Source organism: Pelophylax lessonae (assembly GCF_965119305.1).
Source record: "Pelophylax lessonae genome assembly, chromosome: 5".
NCBI lineage: Eukaryota > Metazoa > Chordata > Amphibia > Anura > Ranidae > Pelophylax > Pelophylax lessonae.
In genome coordinates, this window is record NC_138772.1 from 341,201,045 (window position 1) to 341,226,298 (window position 25,254).

The 25,254-nt window shown below is 42.1% G+C and overlaps 1 protein-coding gene across 1 annotated transcript in view; it reads left to right on the plus strand.

Annotated features, from left to right (window-relative positions):
- GMPR (guanosine monophosphate reductase) overlaps positions 1-25,254 on the plus strand; it is a 100,207-nt gene that overhangs the window by 62,690 nt on the left and 12,263 nt on the right. Inside the window, exons 7-8 of the mRNA XM_082259615.1 lie at positions 663-705; positions 16,392-16,551. Of these exons, the coding sequence (XP_082115741.1) occupies positions 663-705; positions 16,392-16,551 (203 nt within the window). The remainder of the gene's footprint in view (positions 1-662; positions 706-16,391; positions 16,552-25,254) is intronic.

Below are 25,254 nucleotides of genomic sequence, written 5' to 3' on the forward strand. Positions count from 1 at the left end.
TGCAAAGCTCAAAAAGATACTTGAGGTTTTTTGCCTATAGGGCAGCCCATTGAAGTGAATGGCCTGCCCTATGCACAAAATATCACAGTGAATGAGGGACTTACAGGACTGTAAAAAAATGTTGAATAAAATTACTTTCTTTAAGGAGTAGGCTTCCAGCAATTTAGGTATATTATGTTACCGGCTGTAATCCAAACTTCTCAGCCAGATGCTTTATAGAGGGTTTGTGGTTTATGATTTTGTAACATTGCATCATTTTTCTGTATGGTTTAGCCAAATGTTACAAAATAGTAATTCCAGGAAAGTTAAACACTATTTTCTGATTTGTCCACTAGATGGCGATCTAGATCTAAGACAGAGCAAAAACATACTGCTTCTAATTGTCTCCTGTGACAAAGCCATTGCATTTGTAGGAGATAACATTATCAAATGAACTGCAGCATGTTGTGCTCTATTTCTTTTGTGAAGATCTTCCTAGCCAGTATTCCATGACAACGCTCAATCCTGATTTGCTCTCAGCTGTTATTTATAATGTTATGATTGTAATGGAAGAGATATATAAATATTGTATATTCAAATATAAAAAAATATAAAATAGGCTGTAAAAAAGATGATTTACACATGCATGTGTATAAGTGATTCTATTTTTATCTTGTTTAAAGGATGGAGGCTGCAGCTGTCCAGGAGATGTCGCTAAAGCATTTGGTGAGTTGTATGACAGCATGTAACACCTGTAAAGCAGATTGTGTTATCACATATAATGACTTTCCCCTTAGCGTCCTCCAAGACACAATCCAGTTTGCAAGCTTTACTTATGGATAGAAAAGTGCACTACCTGCATAATTCGTTATATAAATATACACAAGATACTAGCCCACTCTAAATGCTAACAATTTTTTACTTTCTTCTACTGTAGCACTGAAATATTTCTGCCATGGTGTCCAAGGTATTTTATACCCTCCAGCAACCTCAGTTTTAGAAGGTATGTCTCAGCTTCCAGTGCTGAACATTAGGGCGTATTTATAAAGCAGTGAATTTGGCATTTATAAAACGTTGGCTCGTGGTGAACCATTCACTGGATATCAAAACACATCGACCAGGAATGTTTGGTGAATTTTACATTCATTGCTTTATAAATATTCCTCTAATTGAGGACAGACCAATTTTTTAAAAGGGCATGGATACCTCATGGATCAGACATGGGGTCCGGTTATTTAGTTTTATACAGTTTGAAGGTATATTATGGAAGGGCTTAATGGCCCATACACACTATAAGAAAAATGGGCAAACATTTTAGTCCAAGGAATGATCGTACGATTTTTGGACCGCTGATTCCGACAATCAGAATGAAAATTTCCAAAGGGACAAATGCCCAAATTTTTCTCATATGGGAACAGAACAGATGATTTCCATTTAGTGTGTACTATTTTCACATGAGAAGTAGCAGATATGAAAGACTGCGAATGATCAGAAACAGCAAATAACAAATTAAAAGCCTTTGTCGTTTGAGAATTTTTGCTCATTTTTTCTATCCTCGGTTCCGACTTGCTGTGAAACATCGAGGAAAACCGGCCTATCTTAAGTCCAATTTTCTCACAATGTGTATGGAGCTTAAGTGTTTGAAAGAAAAGGGTATATAACTCCTGGTAGCCAATCATATTGTGGCTCATTGATGAGCATGCGTTTGGTAAGACAGAAGGATCAGACAGAATGAAAATGACAGTTGGTGAATGAAAGTTCAAACCTGGTTATCTTAGCTGAGAGAAGAATTATGCTTGTCAAGTTCAACATCTCACAACCTGCTTTGTAGCAGGAGTGTCATTCAGCACTTTTAGTCCAGAGTACTGCTGGCTATAGATAAATAAGCTGGTTGAAAAAAAACAAACAGATTCCTCCAGCAACACAAATTAGTTGGATGGATGAAGAAATCTGCCCTCAACCCCACCAGGACATTGTATTCTGACAGATGGACCTGGCACTGGAATGCACTGATCAGTGGGTATAGCTGATTGATTGCAGCCGCTGATCAACAAAAGGCTTCCAACTTGTCTTTTTGATGGAAGTCACTTTCCCTGAACAGGGATGGCCCCACACTGTTCAAAGTTATACCAGTCTGCGTTGATTGGTCTATTAGTTGGATGGATGAAGAAATCTGCCCTCAATCCCACCAGGACATTGTATTCTGACAGATGGACCTGGCACTTTCAGAATGCACTGATCAGTGGGTATAGCTGATTGATTGCAGCCGCTGATCAACAAAAGGCTTCCAACTTGTCTGTTTGATGGAAGTCACTGTCCCTGAACAGGGATGGCCCCACACTGATCAAAGTTATACCAGTCTGCGTTGATCGGTCAATGGCTAGCTTAAAGTGGTTGTAAACCTCAGACATGAAATATAACCAAAACATATCCCTGTATAGTATCTACTTGTCTCAATCCAGAGCACTAGGTGTCATTCCTGTTTGCTGCCTCATTCCTCTGCTATCTGTATGAGACACTTCTCAAGGGTTTTCCTGACACCAGGAGAAAAATGGTGACAGGAGAGAGCACAGCCTGTGATTGACAGCCTCAACTCTGTTCCTGTGTGCTGTGTGAAGGGGTGTGTGTCCCTTCCCTCCAATCAGCTCTCAACTCTCCTCACTGATGTAACTTCAGCTCTCCGCCCCCTGCTTTTCAGAGCTGAGAGATCCTGTGTAAATTCTGCACTTTAAATGGATAAACTGTAAAATTGTGAACACTCGCGCCAATTAATTTGTTAATAATTAATCTATTTGTTGTAAATAAATTTAGGGAATTGCAGCTGCTACACGTCCACAAGGGAAGACAGTATAACTAAAAATTGAAGATAAAAATCCACAACCCTAGCAGCGCAATATTCCTATAAACACAAAATGCATCCTTGTCTATATGCTCCTACACATCACAAATAACATATCAGTGCATATGGTTAAAAAAAAACTATAAAAATGAATGTGTATAAATATATATATAAATTATAGTGCAATATGTAAATTAAAGTGCCGAGGTGCTCTGTGCAACCCAAAAAAAGTCCAATGCAAAAGTCCAATAACTGTGTACTTCAGCCAATAGCATCCATCTGAAATATCCCAATCATGCAGGGGAGTAGTGGTGGTGGGTATCTCCAAACACCCGTGAGGTGTGGTAAGAATAAAGGCTTACCAGAATGTATGGATCCCTGTTACCTTATAGCACCAGGGATCATATAATATTTGCTTTGTTTCCAGCCTCAGGGTACACTCCTATCCAGTCTCCTTGGTGTCAGGGTTTCCTGTGCATCTCAGAGTAGATTAGAAACAAAAGGGACTCCTCATAGTGTAGGCGAATTAATCCAATTTTCTCTAGCGCTCATCGACAGACGTAGTCCTCGGTGATACACCACCTTCGGGTTATGTTACCTCCGCAGGAGCAGGACTAGACAGGAAATTAAAAAGCTCTGGCCACACCCTAGGGGCAGTCCCAGAGGGTATATCCTCTCTCTCTCTGCCTCAGCAAATCAGTTATTTTCTGTCTAGTTAGGAGTAAGGACCTAGATACCTTGCTGGGATCTTAGGTCCTGGCAAGAAATTTTTTTCTAAAAGGATTTTTGGACAGCTTTTTTTCTCCAGTGTTCCTGTGAGATCTTCAAGCAAGAAAGCTGAACTGGGCGACGGGCTGGATGTTGAGATCCGGTGGTCACCCCAGTTCAGCCTACGAGCGCGTGCAGGCCATAGCTCCGCGCTGAGTCGGCCGCGACAAAGTCCCATTAAAGGACTGAACCCGCGAGTTAAACGTCTCGCTGAAACGCCAAAGACCATGAGTCACGGCGTCTGTATCGGTCGACAGCCCTCCCGCCCCGGTGGAGAGGGGTACTGTCAGGAGTTGGTGCCCGCCTGGTTCCGGTATGGTGAGTAGTATGTTCCCCCTGTTTTCCCTGACGGGTTTTGTGGTGAACGCGGGCCCCTCTCTGTATGGTAAGAAAGAGTTTCTTTCTATCCTATAACATGTCACAAATCCTCCTACTTTGAGTGTGATTTTATGTGTGCAAAAACCAGGAGGCTTGGTTTGGGAGCTAACAATCTATTGTATACATGTTTTAAAGATGTAATCTGTGGCATTCTGGGAATCTTATGGGTTAAGTATAAGCTACCTACCAGTCAGAAGCCATGGACATGTAGACTGCCTTCCAAGTCAGATCTCCAGCTAATAGCAGGCCTCCCGAACGGCCATGCGGTCCGCCAGGGCCGGTACCGCCAAACACGCCATATCCCCATGCAGAGAGAGTGTTGTGTGCCTGCAGCACACCGCTAGTCAGCACAGGCCGCCGCCAATTTTTTTGCTGGATCGCACGAGCCGCCATTTTGGCGTAGCCTCGTGTCTCCAGCATGGGGGCGGCCATGTTTTAGGTGATTCTACACCTCGTGGAGCTTGGGGGAGGCGCCGGAAGGCGTACAGAGGGGCGGAGCCGCCTCCTTTCTTCCTGGGCAGCCAGCCAAAATACTTCCTGTTTGTCTAAGACAGCGCTGTAAGCTGTTGCAGTTCAACTCTGAACATCAAGTGGTGAGCCTGGGGGTCTATCTCTCTCTCTCTCGATCGATAGGGATCCCTAGCAGGTAACACTAAGGGGTTTTTTGTGGCGCTGAGGGTCAAAAAAAAAAAAAAAAAAAAAAAAAAAAAAAAAGTTTTTTCTTTACTTTGAATTATATCATCCAGGAAGTAACTGGAGTTATTATGGACCCTGCCACACAGATTCCCCCACCTGTTTCCCTCGAGGGGGCCTCGGGACCCGCCGGTGTACAGAGTATAGAGTCATTTACAGCAATTTTGGAGTCTATGGTGGCTCGGGTGGAGGCGGCCTGTCAGGGACGGGGGTCAAGGAAGCGACCCCCGCCTACCCCTATACTATCTGACACCTCTGACTCTGATTCAGAGATGGTCACTGCAGTTGCAGGTTCCTCTGCAAGGGCTGCTATCCCAGGTAAAGCCCCCTCAGACAGTGAGGAGGACGCTTCTTCTCCTGCTATAATTCAGGAAGAAGCATTGGTGGACGCACTAGTTGTGGCAGTGCAAGAAACCTTAAAACTTGAGGCTTTACCGGCAGAGGCAACTGAAACAGAGAGGCCTTTTGGGACTAATAAGCCCATCAAGACGGCGAAGGCTTTTCCTGTACCTAAATGTTTTGGTAATCAGATTAAAGGAGAATGGGAACATTCTAAACGTACCTTTACTATTTCCAAGCGTATTGCTAGACGCTATCCGTTTGAGGAATCCATCATTAAGAAATGGACGGTACCACCAGTCGTGGATCCGCCTATTTCCAGGCTGAATAAAGCCACGGTTATTCCAGTAGAGGACACTTCGTCCTTTAAGGATCCGGTGGATCGAAAGATAGAAGCGGAGTCCCGCACTATCTTTTCTCTGATAGGGTCAGCATTTAGACCAGTAATTGTTATTGGTCTAGTTTCCCAGACACTTACAGAATGGGCGAAGATGGTACGCCAAGATCTTAGGGGAAAAGATATTCCCCAGGAGACATCTGATTTGATAGAACAGATCATACAAGGGCTACGGTTTATCTGTGACGCAGCCTTGGACACTACTCCCTTGTTAGGGCATGCATCTAAGTTAGCAGTGATCCTCAGACGTGTGCTGTGGTTAAAATGCTGGTCAGCTGACCTAGGTTCCAAAAAGACTTTGACCAATCTCCCTTTTCAGGGGAATCGTCTATTTGGAGCCAACCTAGATGAAATCATTAAGGATGCCACCGGGGGCAAGAGTACTTTTTTGCCACAGGCTGCAAAAGCTAAGGAACCTCGCAACAAGCGAGGACCTTTCTTTACCGCCCATAAAGGACGCCCGGCTGGTACTTCCGGGAAAGGCAAGACTCCTCCAGGAGGGTTCAAGAAGGGCTGGTCGGACAAGCAGAGGACCAACCCAGCCAAACCCGAAGCAAAGGAGTACACAGCCTGAAGGTGCGCCCCCACCCAATTTCAGGGTGGGGGGACGTTTTCACCGGTATTCAGGACATTAGATCAAGCATCAACCACTACTACCGGTGCGATTCTTCCCTTCCAACATTTAAGTACAGGAAGCGGTAGTTACCGTTCCCTGTATAGATCTTTTCCTTTACCTTTTCCTAAGATTAGTCCCGATACCTCACAGGAATCGGATCTGATTGACCAGATAGGCCAAGTAGCCTCTAGTCGGGTGACTTCGGTCCCTGAGGTTCAACCAGAAAAGATCACCTTGCCTGATAACAATCAGGTATCTGATAAATGTGTGGGAACAGAAAACGACCAGACTTTCTCGGATGGTCGGGGCCAGATACCTCTAGGGACGCCTGGTTCAGATCCAATCAGCGCCAGTGGTCCTAGAAATTCTAGGCTGGCCTCTTCAAGCCGGCCTGGCCGACTTGGACAGGTTAGTCGCAGACGTTCCGTGGGAACTTCGTCTCAGGGAGTGTCTGTAGTCTCAAGGACCTATTTACCTTCGTGCTTTACAGTCGCTGGTTTTAATGGCCTGGCCATTGAGACCCAAGTACTGAAGGACAGAGGTTTGTCTACTTCTGTCATTCCTACCCTTATTAAAGCAAGGAAAGCGACTTCCAGCAAAGTCTATTATCACACATGGAAGACTTATATTGCGTGGTGCGAATCTTTAGGATTTCCTCCACGTACCTATTCGGTGTCTCGAATATTGGCCTTTTTGCAACAAGGGGTTGAGCAGAAGCTAGCCTTGAGCACCATCAAGGGTCAAGTTTCAGCATTAGCAATCTTCTTTCAGAAACCTTTAGCTACCAAATCCTTGGTGCGGAATTTCATCCAGGGGGTGCGGCACCTGGCTCCTCCAGTCCGCGCGCCCTTACCGCCCTGGGATCTTAATTTAGTTTTGTCGGTTCTACAGAAACCTCCCTTTGAAAACATCAGGGAGATTCCCTTGCTTACTTTATCCCAGAAGGTGGTCTTCTTGGTGGCTATTACTTCTGCTCGCAGGGTGTCAGAACTGGCTGCATTATCATGCCAGTCCCCATACCTAGTCATTCATAGGGATAAGGTAGTACTTCATCCTAAGCCATCTTTTCTTCCTAAGGTGGTTTCAGATTTTCATCTGAATGAAGATATTGTACTACCTTCCTTGTGTCCTCAGCCCAAGCATCATCGGGAACATGCGTTGCATTCCTTGGATGTGGTTCGGGCAATCAGGGTATACCTGAAAGCTACGGAATCATTCCGTAAGACGGATTCACTTTTTGTGATCACGGATGGCCCCAGAAAGGGTTTGCCTGCATCTGCCGCGACCATTGCCAAATGGATTAGACAAACGGTGGTACAGGCTTATTCTATTAAGGGTCAGAGTCCTCCGTTCCCTGTTAGGGCGCACTCCACTCGAGCGCTCAGTACTTCCTGGGCCTTTCGCCATCAGGCGTCAGTGGTCCAGGTATGTAAGGCGGCCACTTGGTCGTCGGTACATACCTTTACAAAATTCTATAAAATTGATGTGACGGCATCGGCGGATGCCTCATTTGGCCGCAAGGTTTTGCAGGCCGCAATTTGAGGAGACCGGTGGTCTACCTCGAGGGTTTTTTTCTGTTTGAAAAATTTTTTTGTTGAGTCTCATCATTAAGGATGAGCATTGTAAACTTCTAGTTGGCACCGGTTGGGCCTTCTAGATTGGGATTTGATTTCCATTTTCCCACCCCTCAGTCGTGATACTGCTCTGGGACGTCCCGAAGGTGGTGTATCACCGAGGACTACGTCTGTCGATGAGCGCTAGAGAAAAATGGATTTTTGTAAAATCTTACCGTAAAATCCTTTTCTCTTAGCTCATCGACAGACGTAGTCCCCGCCCCTCTGTTTTGGAGTTGGGTTGGGTTAAATTCTCTAAGCACTGCTTTTTCACATAACTGATTTGCTGAGGCAGAGAGAGAGAGGATATACCCTCTGGGACTGCCCCTAGGGTGTGGCCAGAGCTTTTTAATTTCCTGTCTAGTCCTGCTCCTGCGGAGGTAACATAACCCGAAGGTGGTGTATCACCGAGGACTACGTCTGTCGATGAGCTAAGAGAAAAGGATTTTACGGTAAGATTTTACAAAAATCCATTTTTATTCATTTTATTTAAGGACATTCACTGAGTTGTCCCATAGCCACTCCTTTGTTATGGTGGCTGTGTGCAGTCTGAGATCCAGAGTGCTCTGGAGCAGGTTTTAGTCAAGGATGTCTCTGTATATTGCTGCCTTCATCTTTCCCTCAATCCTGACTAGTCTCCCAGTTTCTGCTGCTGAAAAACATCCCCACAGCATGATGCTGCCACCATGCTTCACTGTATGGATGGTATTGGCCAGGTAATGGGCAATGTCTGGTTTCCTCCAAACATGAAGCTTGCCATTCATGTAAGAAACACAACATTTTGAGTTGTCCCCAGAAGGGGGAAATCTTCCAATGGGGTCACTAGTTTTGGTGACCTGGGGGTCCTCAAGAGATTCCCTTAATTAACAGGAATTTCCTCTCACTTCTCACCTGTTGTGACTATGGGACAGGAAGTGAAGGGAAATCTCCCCAATGGGACAAAGATGGAAAAAATAAACCTTACAGGGGTTTAAACCATCCCTTACTCTATCCAAAATGAAAGAAAAAGTTTTGCCTAAAGTTCTACTTTAAAGACAGATTTCTCACTGAGAATGGCAGCAGTGAGACGTGGTGTGTCCTCCATCACATCACTAGACTTACCTTCTATTGATACTGTCTGTCATGTTGTGGCCAATTGTTAGACATTCTCTGTATACAAAGCTGTATAGCACAGTGCCCTAAAGATTTTTCAACAAATTTGAAAACCATTATATGTACAAAATCACCTACTGGATCTGACCCAATTCTTACCCAAAGTAATTATCAAACAATGCACATTGCTTGAAAAAAAAAAAAAATCAGGTCATTTTCAAACCCTTTCTCGAGTGCCCTCAAACTACCCATTCATAGACAGAAGCTGTTTGCTGTCCTCCAGTCACATTTCTTTTACTTATTTATTTTTCAGTGGAAAGTGCTTCAACCCAAAGTAACCAATTATGTTGTCAGATCACTGAAAGATGACATCTGTTTGCAGTGGATTACTGTAGTTTGACTCTTGCCTTACAAGAATACAAGGTTCTGAATAATGAGCCCTCATCACAGTTAAAGTGACACTAAACAAATATCCTTATTCTCTAAAAATAATCGTTATATATCCACTACTTTCACATCCACTGCTTAATGGTCCTGTAATTTCTTGAAATCATTTTATACTGTGTTTTTCTGCCTTCTTCTTCTCAGTGATCTCCTGAACTTCTCCCATTTCTGCCTCATTCCCATTTGTTTGAAATGAGCAGTGCAAATTAGTTGCATGCTACTAATTCCATATTCCATAGTCCATCTCAGGTTTCTACATACAGTGGGATCAGGGCCGCTGATAGGGGAGGACCACCATTCCTCTTGTAGGGGGCCCGAGCACACTGGGGGGGCCCACACAGGGAGGGGGATTAGTGATGGACAACAAATACAGAACTCTTTCTCCAGCAGCTAAAAGCTGAACTCTCTCCCTCCTGCCAGCTTTTGTCTGCTGAGAAAGGTACAGTTGTCCCTCACTTATCCCCCTCCCTGTGTGGGCCCCCCCTCCAAGCCCTGGCTCTAATGTTATCTCTGCTACTGAGTTTATCTGTAACTTTGTTTCTCTCCCTCTGTCTCTCTTATCCTGGAGCTCCAACTGGCCAGCCTGTATATTTTTTTCATCTCATCTTCATTTTTATTTATTAAGTCTTCTTTTAGATTTAGCAGGAATTATGGCACCCCAAACGCAGCACGATTTTGCCGCAATTGTCGCTTGAAGAATCGCAGTGAAATCACGCAAACAGAATCATGGGATGCCTGTTGCCCAAAAGAAGTTCTTGTACTTTTTTGGGTGACAGGTGTCCCACAATTCTGTTTGTGCAATTTCCTGCGATTCGTTGGGCGACAATCACATCAAAATCACGCCACGTTTGGGCTGCCATTGCAAGTCACTGGAATCACTCGGGTGTCCCGCATCTTGCAATGGTTCGGGATCGCCGGCAGAATTGCGGCAATTCTGCCCGTGATCCGAGATGCCTATACGTGAATAAAGCCTAAAGACATATTTAGCTAAAATTACAGTAAAATCATTACTAGCAGACACAATTACAACATAACTCACATAATTCCTGTTAAATCTAAAAGAAAAAACTAAGATGACAAAATATACAGGCTGGCCAGTTGGACCTCCGAATCGCACCGACGTCCCGCAACTTGCAATGCTTCAGCATCACAGGCAGAACCTAAATGTGAATGGAGCCTTAATATTTTCTTGGGGGGGGTCTGCCAGGTAGTCTGTACGGGGCCCCGCGATTTCTGTCAGCAGCCCTGAGTGGGATCATGGAGAACAAATATAGCCCTCCTCTAACAGGAAGTCAGATCACAGCTAAAAAAGAAATATATATATATATATATATATATATATATATATATATATATATATATTTTGGAGAGTTGGAGGATGATGAGCACAATAGAATGTACTTTTATGGTTAAAAATACATACTTGAATATATATTTTTAAATCAGGGTTTAGTGTCACTTTAATTCATTTTAATAATAGCATGGTCTACATATTATTTCTACAAAAGAGATAGATGTGAAGAGTTTTTTTAAAATTGGTTCTCTATAAGATATATAGTTCTGCATTTCAATGATGCTTCTTCAAAGGTTTTGTTCTTAGTAGGGCAATGTTCAAGCAGCATAACTGATAGATAATAATTTTTGTTTCAGTATGACATTAGATATGCAACAATTTCTTTAAACTCATGGATGGGATTTCCCCATTTGCAACCAAAATACTACAATCTTATCAACTGAACCCTGTGGTTTTTCCCTATATACATTTTATACACTTATACTCAAAGTGTAATGTTTTATTCTTTGAAGATCTAAAGAATATCTGCAAAGGTTTAACATAAAAGTAGAGTTTACATAGATAAAGACCGGCTGGTAAAAAATTCTGCTTGCAGATACCTTTATTAGCAAAGGTTGATAACTTGAAAGCCAAAAGATTCACTGAATCTGAGCAACCCCTATGTGGAAATTTGACTTCTCCCTATAGTCTAGGTCAGCCTTTCTCAACCAGGGTTCTGGAGGATGTTAGTTGTCCTTTAAACAATGAGCAATTCTTCCTTTAAAATAAGTTCGTATTAAAACCATTGATCTTTTACCTTATCTATAAGGGGGAATTTTTCCCAATGACCACCAGCATAAGGAGCTTGACCCCTGACAATGACTGTACCATGAACTATAGTGATAGTTATTATAAGCAGGGATTCCTTGAGACCAGAATGTTATTTTAAGGGTTCCTCTGTGCTAATAAAGGTTGACAAAGGCTGGTCTAGGTGCTTAACATTCCTATCCTAAAGAATCCTGCACTCCTCAAACAGAGCAGGTAGACAGCGCTCAATAGCTTTGGAGAGCCAGGGATGGATAAACCATTGAAATTAACCCAAGATGTAGACAAAACAGTATTGTTTATTGTCCACAATATATAAAAGGGTGAATAAAATAAGAGAAAACTATGCCACTCTAGTGTCCTGGGCGTTGATGGGTTGTAATCATCCAGTCCAACAACCCACTACGGGGGGGGGGGCAGCAGTAGGAGGTGCAGAACCAAGATGGGCGCAAGGCGGTCTGTTGCCATGGCGCTTTTTGCAGGCATGTGCTTTATAAAAGGAGTGTCCCGGCTTGGCTTTCTGAAATGTTTACCACAAAACAACACGACATAATGCTACCGCTCCTTTGTGAAAAGCAGTATGTGGTGCCAGTGTAGTACTCATGGTAGGAGTTTAAGGGCAGTTAGGAGACTTTAAAAATTCTGAATAAATGCTGCATAAACACAGAGTAATGATACATGTGTGGTTGTGCTAATTATACATGTAAGTGCAGTGCCCTGTCCTAGCCTGGATACATTTAGTTATTGGCTCTGCTGTATCCAGCTGAGCAGCAATTTATTTTGCAGGTTTGTTCAGGTCTGTCCGTAAGTCTGGGGATTGATTGCTCCTGCCTGCCTCTGGGAAGAAGCTTCCCAAAAGAGTAGGCAGGGAAGGCGCCAAGTGTTTTATAATTAATATGAAAATGAAAGTGACCTGCTGCTTCTTTTTTCTTGGGTATGCACACAAAAAATAGGTTTTTGAATCAATAAAGTGAGCATTGGTCCCCGTATATGTTTGTAATAAATACACTCCTGAAGACGCATTCATTGTGAAATGCATTGTTGTTAAAAGCCTTTACTCGGACATCGTTAACCAACGATGTCATTTCCTGTGAGGCGGTGGAACGCATGCCGACCGCTGCCACGCTACGAGGTTACCACTCTGGGATTTCTCCCCCACATAGCAACAAGCAATCTATTCTGTGCCAGGTGGGCACTTTATCATGTAAGCACCCATTCTTTTATTTTTATTCCTTAATAAAAAGCAGTATTACATTATTGGGCTTCCTGTCTTTTCAACTCTGCATAAATTTGAGAGTTACCTATATTGAGCATAAGAGGTGAAGGAGAGAATTCCTGCCACCATCTTGGCTTTGGGGAATGGCTGTGACTTCCTGCTGTTTCACAACCAGTATCCCACTGCATTGTCAGATTGGTCCTGCAAACTCCTAGGACATGTGTTGTGACATGACAGGCCAAACTTCCGTAATTCTCGCCGAGGCAAGAATTGCGGAAGTGGGAACAGGTACCTGGCAGAAAAACAGTAAACAAATTTTTCAAAAATGTTTGAGGAGGGGAAAGAGCCAAACTAGTGATGCCTTTAGCTGAAGGTCTGCTTTAAGTTTGATTTATTTCACTGAATGGGCAAGTTGACTTAGAAATGTAAACATGACTTCTTTGACTCAATCGACATATATGATGTGACTCATTCAAACATGATTTGTGATAGTGGGGCCATGTAAAAAATCTGTATTTAGCAATCGTTGGAGGACAGGCAGATATCACACAGCAAGCCATTATCCACCCTAAAATAATGTCATCTTTTATTAAAACCGATTCTCTTGTTGACATATCTACTTAACTTCCAAGTTCCTTCATCTATATTTTATAATGTTGTAGAACATATGTTCTCTATCGTAATGTATTTTTGTACTCTAGAAAGCAGTCCTTTGTGTTTAAAACTTGCGTTTTCCATTACTGACAATGCCGCTTGGCACAAATCCTAGGCCGCCTTGCTAAGACAAATCTCATTGTCGGTCAGAATTCACTGCTGCAAAGCTAGGAAATTGATTTAGATATTCTACTGAGACTTTACAACTGTATGGAAAAAAATTCAAAGAGATGCTTCAAATTTTGCTAACAAAAAACATTATTATAAAGTAAAGGCGAGTCACGTTTATGTGCTTAGTCAATATCCTATTTCCATGACATATTTATACACCACAACTAAGCACTGGCTCTCTGAGTAATTGCATGTCTAATCATATTAGTCTCAATCTCCCCCTTCTCTTTGTGTCATTGGTCTCTCCAAGAATCCCCTTTTTTGGAGACTTCTCCAGTAAGTCCTGCATTTTTATTATAAGGTTCAATTATTATAGCATTGGTCCTTCCAGCCATCAGTTTGATTTGTTTATTCTTTAATTTAACACAATTAATTTTTCATGTACAGTATTCAGAACTATTGTCTGTCAGAATGTGAGAAAATCAACTCCGTGGTATTGGAAAAACGATTTCCTGGTAGAAGGACAAACCTGACTTAGATGCTGGTCAGTTTTATTACTTCAGTGTTCAAGTACATTTAATTATCTGACTAATTTTTCCATTCTCTAGCATGCAGGCTAATAGCAAACCTTGCATCCTTATAACCATGCCAAAATTGTCCTGGGATTATTATGAACTGTATGGACACATCTGTTCTGTTTTCCAAATCTATAATCATGCTAAATATCCAAAATGAAACATGTCTATATCCTTTCTTCCTAAAATAGGTTCCTTTCCTTTTAAGACTTGTACGTAATTGTCCTGATCAATTTCTATATATTAGTGAAACATGCTTCATGTGATGAGTGACTACAATAATATGTTTTAAGGGAGAGGCTTAAATTTTTTAAATAAACTTGCATACAAGGAAGCCCTGTTGTGTGCAGTCATCTGGAGCTGGTACACTTACAATATACAGTCAGGTCCATAAATATTGGGACATCGACACAATTCTAATCTTTTTGGCTCTATACATCACCACAATGGATTTGAAATGAAACAAATAAGATGTGCTTTAACTGCAGACTTTCAGCTTTAATGTGAGGATATTTACATCCAAATCAGGTGAAAGGTGTAGGAATTACAACAGTTTGTATATGTGCCTCCCACTTTTTAAGGGATTAAAAATAATGGGACAATTGGCTGCTCAGCTGTTCCATGGCCAGATGTGTGTTATTCCCTCATTATCCCATTTACAAGGAGCAGATAAAAGGTTCAGAGTTCATTTCAAGTGTGCTATTTGCATTTGGAATCTGTTGCTGTCAACTCTCAATATGAGATCCAAAGAGCTGTCACTATCAGTGAAGCAAGCCATCATTAGGCTGAAAAAACAAAACAAACCCATCAGAGAGATAGCAAAAACATTAGGTGTGGCCAAATCAACTGTTTGGAACATCCTTAAAAAGAAAGAGCACACCAGTGAGCTCAGCAACACCAAAAGACCCGGAAGACCACGGAAAACAACTGGTGGATGACTGAAGAATTCTTTCCCTGGTGAAGAAAACACCCTTCTCAACAGTTGGCCAAATCAAGAACACTCTCCAGGAGGTAGGTGTATGTGTGTCAAAGTCAACAATCAAGAGAATACTTCACCAGAGTGAATACAGAGGGTTCACCACAATATGTAAACCATTGGTGAGCCTCAAAAACAGGAAGGCCAGATTAGAGTTTGCCAAACAACATCTAAAAAAGCCTTCACAGTTCTGGAACAACATCCTATGGACAGATGAGACCAAGATCAACTTGTACCAGAGTGATGGAAAGAGAAGAGTATGGAGAAGGAAAGGAACTGCTCATGATCCAAAGCATACCACCTCATCAGTGAAGCATGGTGGTGGTAGTGTCATGGCGTGGGCATGTATGGCTGCCAATGCAACTGGTTCTCTTGTATTTATTGATGATGTGACTGCTGACAAAAGCAGCAGGATGAATTCTGAAGTGTTTCGGGCAATATTATCAGCTCATATTCAGCCAAATGCTTCAGAACTCATTGGACGGCACTTCACAGTGCAGATGGACAATGACCCGAAGCATACTGAGAAAGCCACCAAAGAGTTTTTTAAGGGAAAGAAGTGGAATGTTATTCAATGGCCAAGTCAATCACCTGACCTGAATCCGATTGAGCATGCATTTCACTTGCTGAAGACAAAACTGAAGGGAAAATGCCCCAAGAACAAGCAGTAACTGAAGACAGTTGCAGTAGAGGCCTGGCAGAGCATCACCAGGGATGAAACCCAATGTCTGGTGATGTATATTCGTTCCAGACTTCAGGCTGTAATTGACTGCAAAGGATTTGCAACCAAGTATTAAAAAGTGAAAGTTTGATTTATGTTTCTTAATCTGTTCCATTACTTTTGGTCCTTTAAAAAGTGTGAGGCACATATACAAACTGTTGTAATTCCTACACCATTCACCTGATTTGGATGTAAATACCCTCAAATTAAGGCTGAAAGTCTATAGTTAAAGCACATCTTGTTTGTTTCATTTGAAATCCATCGTGGTGGTGTATAGAGCCAAAAAGATTAGAATTGTGTCGATGTCCCAATATTTATGGATCTGACTGTATACCAAAAAGTTACTGGAAACCCAGATCATACAAGGCTGACACAACAGGCTTCTCCACTTAGGTTTTATCAACTGTGTTTTTTCAAGAATTTATCACCCTTGCGTTGCCCAGTATCAGTCAGAATACGTTACTTGATTGGCTTAAACATAATGTTAAGGGGATGTGTTCATGTATACAGTAAATGTCTTGGGGCTTTAAATTTTATTTGGTCTAATAAGGTGGACTATTTTTATCGTGCAATCAGTCAGCAAACTTGGCGCTGGTAAGAGCAGACTCACGAAAGGAAATGACCTTCGAGTTTTCTGAACACCTATTTATTTATTATTATATGGAGACCATCTGCAAAGACTCTCAAGGCTAAATTTCTTATATGTAAGTAGAATAAAGAACCTGGCTTGCTTGGCCTGCTTGAAGCCAGTTACAAAATGTTATTACATTGGGAAATGTTTTTAAAACCTGTGGAGATCATTTAGCTTAAACATTTGTATGCAGCTACATTGGCGTGATTGCTTCCATTTCTTTTTTTATAAAATGTTTTCTTTTTGTTTAGGTGCTGGAGCAGACTTTGTGATGCTTGGAGGAATGCTAGCTGGTCATGACCAATGCACTGGTGAAATTATAGAAAAGAATGGAAAAAAAGTGATGCTGTTTTATGGCATGAGTTCAGACACGGCAATGAAGAAACATGCTGGCGGAGTAGCCGAATACAGGTATGAAGGGAAATTATATGTTGGTACAACAAATATTTGATCTCAGGAGTGTATGTAACAATGATGATCTTATCTAATACAGAGCTGGATGCAGTAGCATAAGCAATTCACAATAACACATTTAAGATGTGATGGTAAAACATGTGGATTTTGTCACACAATCTCTGCTGAAGGCACGCGTTTGCCAGTCTGAACTTTTATCACCCCTTGAGCAGGGATCAAATGCTAAAAACTTTTGGTCAAAGGACTGGCCAGCACAAGTTCTGGGAGCAACAATATCTTCAAGACAAGTAAGTTGTCAATAGGTGGCATATTTGAATATAGTACAGGAGGGATACAGGAGGGTAGGGTATGTTAGTTCATTTAGGGCCTCAGTATTGCCTTTGGCTATCTAGGGAACCCTTGATGGTCTTTGTATAAGTGTAAAGTACTTAACTGACTGCACCAAAAGAAGCCCAGGAGGAGGCCCAGTTGGTGGGCTCTTGTTGAAATATCAGGGGTCTAAACAGACCTCTAGTGTTTCACCTTTGATACAGAGAAAGGAGATTGAGGATACAGCCCTCGATCACCATATTTGCAGTCTCAGCAGCAAAGAAAGAATGAACAGGAATAGCTCTGTACTGAGATTCCTGTTCATTCACAAACTGAAGCATAGTAAACACAGTTAACTATGCTTCGGTTATGAATGGACAGAGTCAGTGATTGGTACCAATCACTGACTCTGTCCATTCAGAATAGGAAGGGGCCAGCAAGTATGCCCTTATCCGCTCTCCATCCTAACACATCCCCTGGAGCAGCTGACAGAGGGGAGGGGGAGAGCAAGCAGCGCTGTGGGGGGGGGGGCGAGGGGAGGAAAGAACACAGTGGGGCAGCAGGACCTAGATAGGATGGGTGGCATGTAGACAACCCAATCCCCTTCATTTTTCTCTTTCACCTGATGAATGCCTGCTGAAGGGAGAGGGGGGAGAAGCATTGGGCCCTGTGAACCCTGTTTTTACACCTCTGGTGAGCAATATGTTAGGACAGTCAGTGAGCAGTATGTCAGGGCAGGACAGTCGGTGAGCGGTATGTCAGGGCAGGACAGTCAGTGAGCAGTAGGTCAGGGCAGGACAGTCAGTGAGCAGTAGGTCAGGCAGGAAAGTCAGTGAGCTGCATGTCAGGGCAGGACAGTCAGTGAGCGGTATGTCAGGGCAGGACAGTCAGTGAGCAGTAGGTCAGGGCAGGAAAGTCAGTGAGCAGTAGATCAGGCAGGAAAGTCAGTGAGCTGCATGTCAGGGCAGGACAGTCAGTGAGCGGTATGTCAGGGCAGGAAAGTTAGTGAGTGGTATGTCAAGGCAGGACAGTCAGTGAGCAGTACATTAGGGCAGTCATGAGCAATATGTCAGGGCATTCGGTGAGCAGTATATCAGGGCAGTCTGTTAGCAGTTGTCAGGGCAGGACAGTCGGTGAGCAGTATGTCAGGGCAGTCAGTGAGCGGTATGTCAGGATAGTCAGTAAATGGTATGTCAGGGAAGTCAGTGAATGGTATTTCAGGGTAGGATATTCAGTGAGCGCTTTGTCAGGACAGCCGGTGAGTGGTATGTCAGGGCAGGACAGTCAGAGAGGAATATGTCAGGACAGTCAGCGAGCAGTATGTCTCAGGACAGGACAGTCAGCGAGTAGTATGTCAGGGCAGTTAGTGCATGGTATGTCAGGGCAGTCAGTGAGCAGTATGTCAGGGCAGTAAGTAACGGTAGATTAGGGCAGTCAATATGAGGTATGTCAGGGCCTGTTCAGTGGGTTGCACACTGCTGCTCTTTACACACATGAAGGAAGATGGGGACAGTGATTCCTTGATAAGCCCAATTTCTTACTGTCAGGACAGTGCTACATGAAAAAAAGGAGATACCATCTTTGTCATCTAACAGCATTTTCTCCCTTCTATCTAGTAGCACCGTCCTGTCCGTGAGAAATGGGGCAGCGCAGTTTTAAACCCAATTTCTCCCAGTTCACCACTGTGCAACATGAAAAAAGGAGATACCAGCATTTGCAGACTTTTATTTACTTTTACAGCAGTGAGTTATGGTAATCATGGCTAATAATCTGCTGTCAGTCACATCCTGAGAATGATCCAGATGAGAACCTACAGCAACAGAACTTACCTCCCTGTTGCTCTAACACTGCAGCTCACACATGCACCAGCAGAAGAAGGCGGGCTGGGCGTATTCATCTCCAAGGTCATCCTCACCCCATCCCACCAATTCAAACTGCAGGACAAAGCCTTGCAGGCTCCGCCTTTGGGATGTTCTATTAAGTGAGTCTCTAATGAGAGCACCTCTTGATGTGCTTGGGGAGGGGGAGGGATCTGTCCCTGACGATGTTCTTTGTTTCTTGTTCGCACCCCACCCCGGAGCACACCTCCTCGCTGTCAAATGTGTGCTGCCCTGATATGACACAGAAATGTCTGTGGGCGGGCACCCGGGGCACCATGTCAACAAAGCCCCAAGAAGTATGAATTGTGGCGCTAGCCTCAGGCAATGAATGATACAGAAACTCACTAGCACTGACTTTGCTGACCGTCCATGATTGAGTGCTGGGGGTCTAATGGCCCTATGGAGCTTGGACCCAGGTCACAATTGGAGCCCCTCTTGCAACCCCTGTAGTTACGCCTCTGGACTTGGGATCTAATATATACACAAGTATTGCATATTTCTTTTATTTCTCAACAGTGGCAGAGTGGCACTTTCAGCTTCACAACATATTCCAGTTTTAACAGTGCATCATGAGCAAGCTCTGTCGGTTTTCCACATTAAATAAATTATTGTTTTTTCTGCTGGTGTGATAAGCAGGGAGCCAAATAAAACAAAAAGGGCTCAGGCATGTCTATAGCATTATCTTGCTTGGTGAAAGTAAAATTTGCAGCAGCTTTCCAACAGGTTATGGGCCTAGCTGCAGCCAAAATACTAAATACTGCTGCAGATACAGGTACAGCAAAACAGAGCTGATTGCAGATGTGGAAGTAAGGAATCATTTACATAACAATGATCACAGAGTAATTACATTAGCCATAAATAATAGAAAAGGGACACGTAAGGGTAGGACAAGAATACTAAATTTTAAAGAACCAAATTTAATATGCTGTGCTACATACTACATAAAACTATATTGAACTCTTGCAACAAATAACACTGAAGAGAAGTGGGAGTCCTTTAAGAGCATAATAAACAACAGGATTTGTCAGTGCATTCCACTAGGCAACAAACATAAAATGACAAAAGATAAACCTGAGTGGCTAAACACTAATGTAAAAAGGTATATTAATAAAAAAAAGAAAACAGTCCTTTAATAAATATATGGCCAAAGGGTCATCATCGGCATTCCAAAACTACTAAGAGTGCAATAAGAAATACAAGACTGCAATCAGGGCAGCTAATCTAGATTACAAAAGACACATCAATGAGGAGAGTTAAAAAAAACAAAAAACAAATTTTTTCAAATATACTCATAGTGAAAAAGGCTAGGCCAGAACATACTGGCCCCATAAAAGATGATCAGGGGGAAAACGGTCACAAGTGACAGAGAGAAGGCAACTGTACTAAATACATTCTTCTCCTTTGTGTATTCGAATGAAAAGGAGGGGTATAATAAACAAGACAGTAATGTTAATAAATTACATTGAAATTACCCTTGCGGCTGGCCGTGAGACCAGTGTTAGAAAAAAGACTAGAAAAACCTAATGTGAATAAATCACAAGGACCAGAGGACTTGCACAAAGAGTTCTCAAATAACCTAGCCATGTCCTTGCCAGACCAGCCAGACCATTATTTTTAAGAGCATCTTACTGACTAAAATAGCACCAGCTGATTGGCACAAAGTAAAGATGGTACCAATATTCAAAAAAGAGCCATTAAATATACTCAGTAACTGCAGACCAGATCAGTCAGCCTAACATCAATAGTAGAAGGAATGATAAGGGGCCATATTCAAGAATTCGGTGAATGTGATAAAATGTTATCATTAGTAGTAACCAACATGGATTTATGAAGAACTGTTCTTGCTAAACCAACCTTTTAACATTCTATGAGGAGGTGAGCTGTAATTTGCATAAAGAAAGGCCTGTGGATGTAGTATATCTAAATTCCACTAAGGCATTTGATACATTACCTCACAAACAATTAATTTGTAAATTAGGCCTTTTGGCATGGTATGTACCTGGATAGAAAACTGGTTGCAGGATAGTGTCCAGGGGGTGGTGATTAATGTCATAATTACTGAATAGTCTATAGTTGTAAACAGGGTGCCCAAGGGCTCTGTACTGGGACCAATTCTCTTTAACCTGTTCATAAATGATATAGAGGTTGGAATAAATAATTCAATCTCAGTGTTTGCTGACGATACGAAACTAAGCAGGTAAATAACTTCACAGCAGTATGCAGCAATTTTACCAGAAGACCTAGTTAAATTAGAAGATTGGGCAGCTTTATGGCAGGTGAGGTTCAATGTAGAAAAATGTAAAGTATTGCACTTGGGAGCTTAAAATATGCATGCAAGTTACATACATATGGAGAGAACTGCTGGAGGAATGGAGGATGAAAAAGGATCTGGAGATGCTAGCGGACTCCGCATTAGCATGTAATGCCAAGCAATTGCAGCAGACCATTAGCATGCATTTACTCAAGAAATAAAACTATAATTCTAGCACTTTACAAAACACTGGTTCAGCTACATCTTGAGTATGGCGTCCAGTGCTGGTCCCTGATCTGCTTGAACAAGAGCGAGTCTGTCCAGAGAAGGTCAACAAAGCTAATAAGGGGACTGGAGGACCTCAGTTATAAGGAACGACTACATAGATTACATTTTTTCTCCCTGGCAAAGGAACACTTAAGAGGGGTTATGATAGAAATATAAAAATCCTTGAATGGTGACTCTAGCATTAGGAGTAAACTTTTTAATTTAGGGTTGCCAAAGAAGACATGCAGCCACACAATGAAGCTGGATGAGAAATGGTTCACTCTGAAGCTACGTAAGGGGTTCTTTACTGTTAGGTCAGTAAGGATGTGGAACTCTCTTCCACAGTTGGTGGGGTCAACGGAGAGTGTTGATAAGTTCAAAAAAGCTTTAGACGTGTCTCTTAGCGAACACAACGTATGGGGACATGGCAAACAATAGACACACACACATTGGGGTTTATTTACTGAAGGCAAATCCACTGTGTCCTACAAGTGCACTTGGAAGTGCAGTTGCTGTAGATCTGAGGGGAAGATCTGAAATGAGTGGAAGCTCTGCTAATTTCTGTCATCCAATCACATGCAAGCAAAAATGCTGTTTTTTTTATTTTCCTTGCATGTCCCCCTCAGATCTACAGCTACATTTGCCTTTAGTAAATAAACCCCAAAGTCTAGTTGAACTGGATGGACTGGGATTTTATTCAACCTTACCAACTATGTAACTTTGTAACATACCAGTCTCTGAAAAAGAAAAAGGTCAGAAAGCATATTTGGCTACCAACAGTGTTTGTATAAGATGCTTTATCAAAATTTTCAGTCTCTAATCTGACAAACTAGATCTACCAGTGCTAAAAATGTAAAATGAAAATGCTGCTGATAAGAGAGGGGTCATGGAAGTGAATACAAGAACCAAGAGCATACCCACCTACAGAGGAGGGGACAGAAAAAGATAAAAAAAAAACCTCAAAGTTCTATATCTCTGAGCATATATGATAATTAAATTGTGAACATTAGCAGATGTAAAACAGCAAAAAATGTAGAAGAGTTAGGAGAGAAAATCTTAGCAATAAATGTAATTAATTAGAGAGCTGCTGTAGGCACCAGCACATGAAGTGCTATAATAAGATGTACCTTAGAAATAGCGGAACACCTTTGAGTAATAGGGGAAGAAATAAAAAGACTTTCATATAATAGCACTGTTACTCAGTGGTCTCCCTGACAGCTATGAAATGCTTGTTGCTTGATGCTTACCTTGTTGATGAGCATACCCTGGAATATGTTAAAAGAAAGTTTGTGCTTAAATATAAGTGAAAACTGTGAAATTACTATCATAAATAAATAATTCCAGACTGCTGCACTTCCAAAAATTATTTTATTGAAGCTTCGTATGACAAGTGGTTGATAATTGGAGCAGTGGACAAAGAGGTAGACATGTTTCATGCAAATGTTAGTGCGAAACGCGTCTACCTCTGTGTCCCCTGCTCTATCTGTCAACCACTTGTCATATGATGCTTCAATAAAAGGATTTTTGGAAGTGCAGCCGTCTGGAATTATTTCCTTATGGTATACAGCAGGCGAGCTGGGCTAGCACCTGACTAGTGTGTGTGGGTGTTAACTAGAGACTCACTCACCTGGAGCGGCTTTTTTTGTTTCAGTGAAATTGCTAGTACAGCAGGATCTGCACTAGGAACCACAATAATAGTAATATGCAATGTAAGAATGTTTTGTGTGCAAAAAGAAAGTTCACTAAAAAGGTATACTGTAGAATTTAGAAAACTAAAATAAACCATCAAAATAAGCAAGGGAAGCAATAAAAAACAAAAACAAAAGTGTCATGCAGGAGCATAAGGAGAAATCACAGGGCCCCATAGCAAACATTTTATTCATTATTATCACAAGTAAAAAAAAAAAGCACCATTACACAACAGCCTAATTACCATGGCAGGTGAGACAAAGGGCTAAAGAGTATAACAATGGTGGTGTTATTAAGGTAAGTATGGATCTGTGGAGAGTGAGGGTTGTTCTATTCACCCAGGACCCTCGATAAGTGTTCATTGATTACATTGATTACATTAAGTTGAGTACACTTATTCTTTAAGTTGACGTTTTTACTAACTTAACATAATAACCTTGAGACCAGCCTGTAAAAGAAAATGATAATTATACCTTTCTGGCAGCCACTGGCCTAAAATGTCACTGGATTGCAGATCCTTGGTCGCTGCTTGTATCCAAATGTTCAGTGTGTACAATACCAGATCCCTCTCTACATGATGGGATTGCTTTTGCTAATCCCAATGTAACTACAGTGTCCTTAAGTTGGAGAAACTGGGTACCAAGTTATGGGCACACCTGGAAATGTCACATACCAGTGACCGATGGAGATCTGCAATACAGCAACATTTAAGGTCTGTGAGAAAGGTATTTATCGTCTTTTTTTTAACAGGTAGGTCATGAGATGCTAGGGACAGAGTCCCTTTAAGGGGTGGGGGGGGGGGGGGGTCCTAATAACAAATATATTTCGATATTTCTTCCACTCTATATAATTTAGAAGAGAAGTTTAGGACAACCTAAAAGCCCTAGTGTATTTCACAACCACGGGCGAATATGTACAGGTTAGGACCCAAAATTTGAATTCTCCCGCACAGGGATTTTTTTCTCAGAGAATAGGTTCAGGAACTCTTCCCTTTTAAGTCACCCTTCGCCTCTGCCCCTTACCCACCTCCAAGAACCGTTCCTTGGTTCCGCCCCTTACCCACCTCCCAATACCACCCCTTTTACAGAATATAGACCCAAGTATTATTTTGTGGTGCTAAGTATTTTGTATGGAATTTGTTAATGATAACAAAAAAGACAGTAAAATAGATCTAGCAACAATGGACACTCCAACAACAATAGATCCACCCCAGCAACAATAGACTCCCATCAGCCAACATTAATAGACCCTCCAGCAGCCAGCAACAAATACCCCTCCCTCAACAGTACATCCCTGCCAGCAACAATTGACCCCCTGCAACATAAAATTCACCCCCAGCAAAAATATATCCCTACCAGCAACAATAGACCCCCCCTGCAAAAATAGATCCCTTCCAGCAACAAAAGGTTCCTCAGTAGCCAGCATCAATAGACCCCTTCCTCTACAGTACCTCCCTCCCAGCAACAACTGACCCCCAGCAACATACATTACATACATACATTCAGTTCTGGAGTTGCCGGAACTGCGTTCCCCTGTGTTCCCGCTGAAAAAAAGCCCTGCTCCCGCATGATATACTCACTCCTAGGTGTTGCTCATTTATGCTGGAAGTGCTCTGCCCAGGGAAGATCTACAGATTTACCTCATTTGTCTTCTTTTTGCCCACGTTTCTCCCCTCTACTATGCTTCTTTTTTTTTTCTCTCCTCTTTTTCTTTACTCCCCGGTTTTCTATGTGTCATATATACCTTTACCAGCCCTCACAGGATGTTCCAGATATAACGTTCCATTAGTTTGGTTTGCTGAATGGCATTACCCTTTGGTTCTTTCTAAGAGTAGTGGGTTATAAAGGTTGGTGCCTAAGGAAATTACATAATCTAACTTCACACTACATCTTCTTATACAGTATATTTTGATTGGTTGCTATCACAAGTAGTTTGGGCTGCGGCCCTTCCAATGCTTGCTCTATTAATCTCTTGCAACTGTTGTTTTTTTTCTCATAGTAAATGTAAAAGTAAATTACCTGTAAGGCACATCTCACTGTATGTCTGATGTAAAGCACTGAATAAAAAAATAATTAATATAAAGAATCCCTTTCTTGCACTGGTGTCAGTTTTACTGGTGTGATTGGAAGCCCTACGACACCAATGCAAGATAAGACATTTTCTCATGCCTACTGTGGGATGTACTGGACAGCAATTAGAACTAAGCATAAGTTGAACATCAAATGTACAGCACAGCGTACAGAATAAGGTTCTGTGGAATAGGAAATGTACAGCATGCTGTAAAGATAATACACAGCGAATAGC